General features: G+C 39.3%; 2 protein-coding genes across 3 annotated transcripts in view; one reads left to right on the top strand and one right to left on the bottom strand.

Moving 5' to 3' along the window:
- The window catches only part of ankrd26 (ankyrin repeat domain containing 26), a 27,071-nt gene extending 25,681 nt beyond the window's left edge, over positions 1-1,390 (top strand). Inside the window, exons 42-43 of the mRNA XM_008284005.1 lie at positions 234-279; positions 400-1,390. Of these exons, the coding sequence (XP_008282227.1) occupies positions 234-279; positions 400-530 (177 nt within the window). The 3' untranslated portion in view covers positions 531-1,390. The remainder of the gene's footprint in view (positions 1-233; positions 280-399) is intronic.
- A 5,957-nt stretch (positions 1,391-7,347) lies between these two features.
- LOC103358861 (myoD family inhibitor domain-containing protein-like) lies at positions 7,348-11,497 on the bottom strand. Of its 2 annotated transcripts, none has more exons than XM_008284004.1 (4): positions 11,312-11,497; positions 10,746-10,831; positions 10,224-10,478; positions 7,348-7,740 (listed from the first exon to the last, which is right to left on the bottom strand). In XM_008284004.1, exons 1-4 carry the CDS (start codon positions 11,374-11,376, stop codon positions 7,469-7,471), a joined length of 678 nt encoding a protein of 225 aa, XP_008282226.1. In that variant the 5' UTR covers positions 11,377-11,497; the 3' UTR covers positions 7,348-7,468. The 2 variants fall into 2 exon arrangements, with proteins under 2 accessions (XP_008282226.1, XP_008282225.1); XM_008284003.1 differs by having other exon boundaries at positions 10,746-10,835; positions 11,316-11,497.
- Between the last annotated feature and the right edge of the window lie 201 nt (positions 11,498-11,698).

The following is an 11,698-nucleotide window of genomic DNA, read 5'->3' as shown; positions in this document are numbered from 1 at the left end:
GCATGTTTGGCATGTCCTGCTGTGTTTCACATGATAGTCCTGATCTTCTTGCAGTGTTTTTCCTCACTATTTAGTATTTGCCATCGTGTTGTGTTTGTTGGTAAAATATCATTCCTGTGTCCTTGGTGTTTTGTTTTTTTTGGTTGGTTTTTTAAGTGTAGCTATAAGACCATATTTTTTCCGGTAGATGTTAACTTAAATCTCACTGCAGCTTTCTTCTTTTTTTTTTCCAGATGCAGACTGAGTTGGACAGAAACATAACAAAGGAATTAGGCAACGGTGAGTGCACCAGAAACATGGCACACATGCTGCTTGTTTTCAGTTTTTATTAAATGTGGTAACACTGTGTAACGTGAAGCTCTAGCTGCTTGCAGATGGTAACAGTGATCTCTCTCTCAGCCACAGCAGAGCTGGATGTTGCCTCGGCCCGTCTGTCCCCGGTGGGTTCTGCCTCCAGAGTGGAGCTGGACCCCGTTAGCAGGGCAACGCAGCAGTACTTGGAGGTACTGAAGAAGAATAATAGGATCTGACTACACACAGAGATGTTATAAAGGAAACTGCTATTCATCCCAGCTGCTTGTGGTCAGACTTTGTGTTTCAGCCATTAAAAACTTGAAGTAGTGATTGCAGCAACTCTTGAGGCCAACACTAAGAATACACGTTTGTACGTATTTAGTCTTTTATAAAAGAAAGCAGATATAATGCACATTGCACTTAACCACTCAGGAGCAAAGGGCATGAGTTTTATGTATATATATACACGAGTGTTTATATATATATATATATACTGCATTATTGATGGGTACAGTTAGAGACAACCTCGAAAGTATTTGTTCCTTCGGAATCTGTTCATTCTCTAACAGTTTTACTCTCATATATAGTTTGTGTGTATATACACAGGATCTTGGTTTGGATTTTAATTTGTGAATATTGGTGTTGCTAAATTTGTATTTCTAAGTATTTGTATGCATCATTAATAATTTTGCCAAGATACTACATTTGGTACGTGCCATCAAATGGTGCAATATCTGTCTTGGTCTTACTTTTAGTATTGTTGTTATTTTATTTATTCAGTTTTTTTTAAACGAGCATGATATACTTGAAAAAGACGAGCTGGATACTCTTCGGCTATAGAAGCAGGGTGACTACATTCATACAACTGTCATATCAGCTTTTGGTTGGTTTGCTTTAAGGGCCACCGAAAGTGAAACATTTCTTTTATTATTCATAAATACTGTAACAAATTTAGACAAACTAATGTTACGAGATCATATCCTGTCAAATGGTAGGGACATCATGTTTTGTTACTTGATGTACATTGTGTTATTTTTGTGAAATGTAATTTAACATTTTTGCAGTTCACATCATTAAACATTTTAATGAGGTGTCACGTCGTACTCGTAGACCACATTCTGAACTACTTACTTACTTTATCAGGGAAACCTGCCATTTACTGGGTATAGGTGCTTATCAATAACTATTAGTATGTAAGCTGGTTAAATTTGGTGCATAAATCACTCCTTAATAAATAGCTGCATTTCACCTCAGCTACATTTATAACGTATCACTAGTTGGTGCAGCTGGTTTGACATATGTAAAAGTCCTGTGATGTGATTTAAATCTATTTGAAACATCATCCACATAAAAAAGAAAATACAAATAGACAAAACAAGAGACAGACAATCTAATCACATTAAATCCACTGAGGGAAATGGACTTGTTAAGACAAATGATATCAAATAAAATACAATTTACCCAAAATAATCAAACAAGCTTCTATACAATTTCAATGTTTGTAGATCGGTTACAGACTTTCTTTTTGTTTATTTATTGAAGGTGTAGAAAGAGTACATTTATTAAATATTAGGTGCATTGAGGGGACATCTCATTTTACTGTAACTGAAGGGTTTGCATTTGCTTTTAAACATCAGTCTAATAGATTCTAAATATCTGACTCAATTACATTCAGGAGAAGAAGAGCAAAAACACATTTTCTGTGTTTTCTTATTAAACTCAAGTGAGTATATGTACATAAATACATATATATGTATATAGTAGTGACCTCTCTGGTGCTTGAATTACAACTTCTTCTGCCGTTAACGTGTGCAGAACTTGCTGTAGATTCCAGGTGTGTTACGTTCAAAATAAAAATGCAGCTTGCCATCAATACTTTATGCACTCCCATTTTTAACCCAGCCCTCATTAGCTATGTTTTGATGTACTTCACTACTTCTCCCCCTCCTCCTCCTCTCACACTCCCAAACACATGAAACTTGATGGTATGCGCCGGTTTAGAAACCATTTCCCTCACTTATTAAAATGAGACAATGTGTTTATGATTGCCCCCCTCTGGTGTGTCTCTCTTCCCTTTGATCCGTCCTCTCCGCGTCAGCCTCAAATGTTAGATATTCAAATCTGGTTACATTTATTTTTGTTTCCTTTACAGCGGATGGGCACATCTGACAGACTGACTATTAGGTGTTATTATTTCCCCTTTTTTTTCAATAGACGCCACTTCATACACTACACATAAACCTTGTTTTGATTGAGGAGGTTACAACCATTGTCATGGAGCTTTGGAGGCAGGCGAGAATACAAATAGACAGATTCTGAATTTTTTTTTTATATATATAAAAAGTGTTGAAAGCATTGTTTTTGAAAAGCAACTCGGGTTTATAACAAACCGTTCCTCGCTGGGTCATCCTCCCATCTGTGATGCCCAGCCTTGTTATCTCAGACTGCCAGTCCAACAAACTGTTAGGAAAAACAAGGTGTCGGTTTTAAACCTGGAGCCTCCGACGCGTGATGAGGTTGTCAACTGAGCCGAGCGTTTTATTTATAAGTCTCACTACAGTGATACGACTGTGCAAATGCGTCTCTCAAACTCTGTCACCCAGTTGAAAGCGTGACACTAAATAACAATATAAGTCAATAACAAGAGAACAAGTGAACCACCATCAGAAAAAAAAAGAGCATAAATAGTCTTGAAAACTTCTTGTTTAATTTTTAATTGATAATTCATGTAATTCTGGAGATTTCTCAGCGGGTAGATCACATTGAAGGATTCTCAAATTGCAGACACATTTAGCTTTTTTAAATGATTATTTAATTTTATAACATAAATACAAAATTAATATTAAATTACTCTTTATTTTACGTTGAGAGTAGCTGAAATTAAATCAAAATAATAATGACAACTCATATGTTAATAATAGTGTTTAACCTCTTAAGACCCAAGCTCGTGTTTGATGTGCATTTTTTAGTTCTCTTTGCTATTTCATCTGATCAAATAGCAGAGAGAACAAAAAATTAAAATATAAAGAAAATAAAAATATCTTTAAAGATATATATATTTTTAATTGTTTAAAAAAGATATATAACAATAATAAAATAAAACAATAATTAAAAAAAAAAAAACTAAACTACTATGGTAATATAACCCAAATCAGCTGATGCTCATGATGTCTAAGTGTTTAACTGTAGAACATAAACTTCCACTATGTTGCCACAAATTCACAAAAAAGAGAAAAGAAAAAGAAAAGCTGGCCTCAGTAGTATTTACACGGCCATGTACATGAGCGCATTGATGAGATATTATACAGTTAAAGTGAATTTTAAATAAAAAAAGAAATAAATTAAAAAACATAACATGTGATTTATTCCAAATATAAAATAAAAAATAATAACAATATGAGATTATTTAGATTTTCATTTTCAATGCCTCTACTTGTTTATATTCTATCATATTATTATTTTTCTATTTTAAAAAAAAACAAAAAGTTTTTAAAAAGGCATTGATTATTGATCATTATTGTTATGCATTATTCAAGTTTATTGACAAATTATGTTGTCAATAACATGTTAGAAAAACACCCAAAGTGCCCAATAAGCGTAACATGATGTCTTGCTGTCCAACAAAGCGAGAGTTCTACTGTTTTTGTTTTTACCACCATAACATGAGAAGCAGCCTCTTCTGAGTGTCATTATTTGATCATTTGATTTATTGTATTTGTGATTCCAGCTCCCTCAATCTGTTTATTTGCGTGTGGCTGCATCGTTTGTAGGAATGTGACAAGATCAGCTGTTTGTGGCTGCTGGCAGGAGACATCAGCTGTGGGTAAAGGCTACAACAAATTGAGGGGGACAAGTGGAACAAACCACAGTGTTTATTCGATGGTGTGTACTCGCCACGCACTTAAATTAGACGTCACCGCTGCTTCTTGTCAGCAGCAGAATCCAGAAATGAGTTGTGGGCAAAAGAGATGCTTAAATTCCATTTTCTTGCTCTAACATGATTTAAATGAGGCTCTTGGCTCGCCCGGACAGATTGACAGCGTTGTCTTTATCGCCACTTTGTTTTATTTTTGGCTGTTTACTCTGCCTCTCTGCTGTCATCTCGCGCTACGACTTTAAAGGAGCCTGCTCAGATCTTGGAAGATCTGGAGAGAATAAGCATCCTTTTATGTTCTAAGTGCTTCATATGACAAATATGAAAAAGGATTCAAGGAAGAGCTGACAAGTTTGGCGTCGCCCTGTTCCTCAGCTGCAAAGAGCTGTTAAGGGAGAAGTCAAACCTGCAATCTTATAACATTAGAACCCATATAAAGAGAGTAAAGAGGGAGACCCCTCTCATTCAGGGTCCTGCTGGGTCGCCATCATTAAATGCAACTTCATGTACAGACAAAAGGCATTTCAGTGGAATAAAGCCTGAATCTTGAATGCACCGTCGCTCCACAGCGAGGCTCTCTGCTGTCTTTGCTTGTTTATCAAAAAACATAATATCAATATTCTCAAGAACAACAACACTAGATTATTAATGTGTCCCATACAGGTTTCCATTTTATGCATGGTGGCTATTCAAAGGGATTTAATAAAGAGAACAAATGACCTTGACAAATTTGTTTTAATATTTCAAAACCTTTTTGAATCTATTTTCCAAGAAATCACAGAGGAGATAAATAATGCATCTATTCTTTTCTGTTGTCAGCGTAGTTGTTGCATTTATAGCTAAAGTAGTAGTTCTGGGAGATACATGTCTTTACTTTGTTGCAGGGACCTGGATGTGAAACCAAAACTGGAAGCAAGGAATCCAGGATGGCCACCTCACACAACCAGTAACCTAAAACAACTTGTTTGTTGTTCTTTTAAATCAACTTGGAGTTGCATTAAAACTCTTCCGGGTTGACTTCTCCATGGCAGTCATGCCTGGATAAGAGGTTTATAATATTAATGAGTGACCAAAAAAATTAGTTTGCTTTACAGTGATTTGCCACATGGAAAATCATAAAAAAAATAAACAAAATGACAAAATCTGTTTCTGTGCCATCCCAGTCGGAACAACTGTCCCACCCTGGCTAATTCTGTGAGAACTGTCTGGCTCTGCCTCGGGGGAAACAGCTAGCCTCACTCTGACCAAAGTATAAAAATACACCTCTAAAGCTCACCACTGAATGCACTGTGTTTTATTAGGTTAAATTATACCTCAGCAGACATGTCAAACATACTGTAGATTGCCATCCTGTGGAACTCCCTGTGAGGTTGTGAGGCAATCAGCAGGGACGGTGCATATTCACTAAATGGATGAATTGTGTGTTTCAGTACAGAATTGCCTTTGAAATGTTGGTTTGCATTACAAACTGGACAGTGTGTGCTCAGTAGGAGCAAAACCCAAAGCTCTCTTCAGTTTTTGTACTCGGTTAAAGTAAGTTGGATTTTTTATTTATTTATTTTTTTTAATGTTAATTTAATTTTTAAATACTGAACTATGTCTTTTAAAGATTATTGCACCTGATTTGGCATTGTACATGTGGACAATTAAAACATTAAAAAAGAGCCAAATCTGTATCAGAATTAGTGTGTTTTTTCTTTTTTTTAATTTTATTTCGAACACATAGACTGTATATAAAAGATCAACATAACTTCTGAAGCCAACACCAAAGTGCTTTGAACGTGTAATACCGCTACCATCCAGCAGGGGGCGCCTCCACTAGTTGCAGAAAGAGTTCAGATTGAATGGAAGTTTATGAGGAAATGACACTACTTCTTATTTGATTTGTTACCTTGCTATAGTCTTTCCAAGTGAGTTTAGGGTTTAAATCGCTATAGTTTCAAGACTTTTAGAATACAGCCTGATGTTCATTTTGTAAATTGTGGTTCCATTTAGAGTAGAATAAAGAATAAAGCTGACTATGTTTTACTCTGTGACTGACAAGTTGTACATGTTGTTTCCTCCAGTTGTGAATCAGATCCCTCCTCTCACTTATTAAAACTGATTTAGAAGAGCAAGACGGTGCCATTAAACTCTGAAACATTACTCCACAAACCAGTAGATGACGTCAATGTGGTGACTTTCATCTTTCATAAACAGTCTATGGCTTAGTTCCAATATCCATATACTACTATACTATTCCGGAGAAGGCTTTAATATGTCCCAATGCACAGTATGTCAAAAGTAGAATGGTTAAAATACTTAGATGACCTCCTACATGCAGTCAGATTTTGAAGTATGCAGCATGCTTTTCTGGCCGTTCTCAGTCACAATCCTAAGTGCAGTTACATCACATGTCAAGAAACTTACATGAACTGCAGTGCAACTCAATCTGCCACAAGTTTGGTCAGAGTTTCAAACGTGTCATGATTGAACAAACAATGTGAGGGCAGATGTAGTATGGACTGAAAATGAAAAGAAAAAGTATCTGAAACGCAGCCTTTGTTAACACATCTTTATCCTGGAGCCTACATGGCCCACCTGCCAGAAGTTTGGTCAGAGTTTAGCTCCAAGCTTCATTCATTTCTATCAGTTGACAGGAATTTGCATAGCTCTGGAGCCACAAAGGACTTTATACAACCTTTATTACATATGCAGCAGTGTTCGCCAACATCTGCGTACAAATGAGGAAGTTCCCTTTAATATTGGACAGAGACAGACTAGCCACATCCAGTTAAACTATTCTTGACATACTTTATGTGGCATATAAGGAATAATTCCATTCACTTAAGATGAGTGTGAAGCATCAGCATCAAATCTCCCGTCAGTCAGTAGTTCTGGTCACACTGTTGAGGACCACAAGGTCAAAAAGACGACTCTTGGTCACAAGCAACATCCATCCATCCATCCATTATCTATACACCGCTTCATCCTCACTAGGGTCACGGGGGGCTGGAGCCTATCCCAGCTGACTTAGGGCGAAGGCAGGGGACATCTTGGGACAATTTAGAATCACCAATTAACCTCAACATGTTTTTGCACTTTGTGGGAGGAAGCCAGAGAACCCGGAGAGAACCCACGCTGCACAGGGAGAACATGCAAACTCCATACAGAAAGATCCCAGGTGTCCTCACCAAGACGCGAACTGGCGACCTTCTTGCTGCGAGGCAACAATGCTAACCACCGATCCACCTTGCAGCCCACAAGCAACATCATTGAAGTAATTCTATATGTGTGTTCATCAAGAGTCTTGTGTATGTCCTAGCTGCGATGGCAGATCTCGCAGCACTCCAGACAAAACTCGAGACACTCGGTCGGCTCGCAGCAGGACTCGAACAAAACCGAGTGGCAGTGCGCGTGGCAGTTGAGCTCCTCCACCGGCGCCTCCTGGACGGCTGAACAGCAGCGAGCGCAGGCGTCGCAGCAGGACGAGCAGAGGGCGTAGAGGCAGCAGGAGCAGGCCTCCAGCAGACCCAGGAGCAGCACGGAGCCCTGACACGACAGACACGCCAGCAGCAGGTGAAAGCACGAGTCTGGCGAGGAAATAAAAGGAAAAAAGTGATGCAGCAACAAACATCACATCTGAGGTCACCAAACGAGGCTGTGCGTTCTAAGAGGCTGTTACGCCATCAAACACGGGGATCGACGGCTCTATTAACCCCAAATTAATCTCTGGCATGTTTGTTTGCGGCGCCAAGTAGAACTTAAAAGAGAAACTATTCTGCTGCAGTGATCAAGTGTGATTGTGTTTACTTAATCACAGAGCTTTGTTCAGCCCTCGGGGGAAAATCAAAAAGGCCAAAGAGGCTGCTGGTGATGAACAACAACTAGGAGGAAGCTGTCACATGATAATTGCTCTGCTACCCAAATTAGGTGCAGATGAAATTGCATACATTAACCCCACCGGAGTGCTGCAGTGCTTCTCCCGCGATCCCAACCGTTGTGTCGTTACGAAGCTGCCGTTTTCATCCTCGTGAGGACCAGGTAGCGAGTGAGCTCATGCAAATCGAGCTGTTTTATCCTGTTTACTCAAGGAAGTAAATGAAACGGAGATGGCAGAATTCCCTGGGGAGTGGGGTTCAGCATTTTCCTGCTTAGCCGCCCAAATTATACACCCCCCACATATAACTTATGCTAATGCCTGCGTGCAGATGAAAAAAGGAGCATTATGTGTGGCTACTGTATTGATTTAATGTATAACTTCATAGAGATAACAACATGAACACAATGATAAACAAGAAGTGGCCCATCACACGCTTTGATACAACCAGAACAAGTGCAGCAGTTTGAAAGTCTTTATGGGAAACTTTTAAGGGCTAAATTTGTGCGGAAAGTTTGATCGTCTTTTGGTGGTAACACGTTTGAATACACACGTTTCAAACAGTTTATGATGCACATTTTTCCAATAAGCATTAAAGATAAGCTAAATTAATCAAATTACTGATATTTTGAATATTAATGACCGAAATTCACTCACAGCCCAGTTTTTAATAAATGATTCCATGAAATAAAAATGGAAAAATTCATGTAAATAAACTGAGGATAGACAAAACAACCACAGACGTTAGGAAAATATTTATCCGCTGTAAGGGAGACGTGCCGGATGCTTCCTACTCTAAAAGCTTGGGGTAGTGCAGCTCTATTTGTGACCTCAGCATCCTGTATGTTATTTTTACACTGGCGTCCTCCCACAAGTCCAAAAACATGTTGAGGTTAATTGGTGATTCTAAATTGTCCGTAGGTGTGAATGTGAGTGTGCTTGGTTGTCTGTCTCTAAGTGTAGCCCTGTGATAGACTGGTGACCTGTCCAAGGTGTCCCCTGCCTTCACCCTAAGTCAGCTGAGATAGACTCCCGCCCCCCATGATTCTAGTGAGGATTAAGCGGTGTATAGATAATGGATGGATGGATTTCTTTCCTTTTTTTTTTTTTAAAACTGCTATTGGTATAGAGCAGTTTAAAGGTACAAATTCTGAGCCATGCTGTTTATTTCACTCATGATGTGTCTTCTAGCAAATAAAAAAACACCACATGAAAATGTTAAAGACTCTCTCTCATGTGAAATCAAGTTTTTTTTCTTTAACCTTGTTCATGTCCATGTAGTCTTTTTTTTTAATGCTAGAAAACACATTATTAGTGAAATAAGCAGCCAAAACCATCTTGGAACATTTTCACATTCATGTCTCAAAAATATAAACTCCAGGGTTTCATATGTGACAAACTTAAGAAACAAATCCCGTCAACCTGCAGGGTGGGGCTTTCTGCATCATTATTTAATCAGTTTCCAGTTCGAATATGTGCGTCTGACTACTTACAACTTGCTGTTGTGTAGCGTAGAATAGTTTTACAGTGTTTGAGGTGAGCTGGTGTGCTCAAGCTGTAGGAAACATGGACGGGTGAGCAGAGATAGAGGCCAAATCTTTATAGATCTATGTAAAGTAGCGGTGGTGTAGAGTTACATCTAAGTCATTTTAAAGCAGGAAGGGATCTTATAAATATGTGATTTTAATACACAGACATTAAAAATTAAAATCAATAACGAAAAGAATTGAATTTTCATTGGAAGGATTGTTCAGCTTTAATGTTTCAGTTAAATTCAGCTCAATTCAGCTCAATTCAGCTCCATTGCTTTATTGGTTAGTCCCTTTGAGTTAGGACAATATTGCCAAAACATCAATTATGTTTCCACAGACTGTGTTGGCCTCTACCTGGCTGCATGTCTGTGGAACAATCTGTTGAAATGTCGGATTTCAATCTGGTTTCACCTCAAGAAATCTCAAGAATATAGGTAAGGATGTGACCTGTTATTGAATTACACTGAAAGCATCAAGGGGCAACAACAAGTGGTGACACTAAACCAACATTTAAGCTGTCAATCAGCCCAAAGCTCCATCTACAAGTAATAACGCATGGAAATGGGTTTACTAATTATTGTTATCAAAATTAATATGAGAGTTAGTCACATCCATGTTGTATCATACTGTCCAGCCTGAAGGAGAGCATTATTGTTGCACCTACCAGCAGGCGTAGCAGCCGTCCGGTGTGATCGTGTCGAACTGCTGCCGCTCCTCCTGCTGCTGCCGCTGTGCACCGACAGTTTGGAGGCCTGCAGTCGGCTCAGGCTCGGGGAGAGAGGAGAGATCCGGTGGTCTGGAACTGCGAGGCCACATCGCGGGCAGGCGGGCTTGTGGGGGTGACCCCGAGGCTTCTTAAACACTGCTGCCTCCTGAGAGGCCTCGGCTGCTGGTGGAGCTGCAGCAGGCAGAGGCTGGGCTGATAGATACAGAAATGGAAGGACTGTCATGCATGATTATTACAGAAGAGGAGATTTGAAATGCAGATTGATACAGTTTTCGAGCTAAAAACACTGCACTTTGTTTGGTTACACAAAGTATGGTGTTTAGTAAGACGGCAACATTTGAGTCCTACTTAATGTTGTGTTGCTTGTCAAGAACTCAATTTTGTTTTTATTTTTTTTCAGACAACCCCTCATCAAGACTAAGCACATCTGATTTTGTTCACTGTATTGTTTCCACTTACTGCTGATGAGGTCAGCAGGGATGGTATTTCCTCTGTTCACAGGGTCAGACGTACAAAGGATTTCCTGGGCTGATTTTAAAGGCGCACTACCTTGAAGCACATCAAAAGAAAGTCATGTTAGTCCAGAAGCTCCATAAATTTTGCAAGATGACGGCAGTGTCAAAAAAAGAAAGAAAAGGATCAATTGAAGACGTAAACAGTCAGGTCTCGTTTTTTTGCTGGTATATTGTGATGTTGGACAGATAGGATGGAGACTCCTCCCTGGCTATATCAAAGTCAACTGGGAGGCTGCCTTAAAAATGCATTTTAGCCTTCGTTTGATAAAAGAAGTTTAAAAGGAGGAGGAACTGAAGAAATTGCTATTGCTTAAGTAGAAACTTCGAGTTTCCAGTGATGCTTTGATTATGTCTCAGAGGTCCCAGTATGGCATTTCTTACAGAAACATTTAAATCTTTCAATTTAAAGTGTCACAAATCATTAGCTCTTTGTTCATTAATCAACGTGTGTTAGTGTGTGTTAAAAGAACCAGCTCCTTCACAGCTTATTCTAGGTCAGATCCTCAGTACTTGCCTTTTGTCTGGTTGTCCTGTTTCTCTCTCCCATCCACAGATGAATGTTCTCCTGGTAACATGTCTGATAACCATGACTGCTCACGATCTTTCTTACGCTCTCTTCAACCCGATCGCCTCCTTCATCCTCCCCGCTGCTGCCCGCTCCGAGGGGTCAGGAAACCTCCAACAACACCCAACATGCCGACATGAGTCACCGCTCAGGAGACCGTGAGCTGTGCTGTGTGTGTGTGTTTTGCTTGTTGTTCGGTGACTTAATAACACTCCCCTTCCCCAGCACATCCCCGGGCGGCCGCGCCAAACCTGCTGATCAGGCCAAGGCCTGCCTGTGTGACTTTAGGTGGCCTTCACTGTTCTGCTTTTAGTCACCTAACACAATGGAGA

This window comes from Stegastes partitus, unplaced genomic scaffold (assembly GCF_000690725.1).
Source record: "Stegastes partitus isolate 25-593 unplaced genomic scaffold, Stegastes_partitus-1.0.2 Scaffold337, whole genome shotgun sequence".
In the NCBI taxonomy this organism is placed as follows: domain Eukaryota; kingdom Metazoa; phylum Chordata; class Actinopteri; family Pomacentridae; genus Stegastes; species Stegastes partitus.
This window is presented reverse-complemented; position numbering and strand designations above follow the sequence as displayed.

Bases quoted from the DNA above. Each gene is read 5' to 3' on its own strand.
- LOC103358861 (XM_008284004.1), bottom strand. From the start codon at position 11,376: ATGTTACCAGGAGAACATTCATCTGTGGATGGGAGAGAGAAACAGGAC. The intron at 10,832-11,311 runs GTACTGAGGATC...GCTTCAAGGTAG, and splicing joins GACAACCAGACAAAAGGCAA to TGCGCCTTTAAAATCAGCCC. The intron at 10,479-10,745 runs GTAAGTGGAAAC...TGTATCTATCAG, and splicing joins CCCTGCTGACCTCATCAGCA to CCCAGCCTCTGCCTGCTGCA.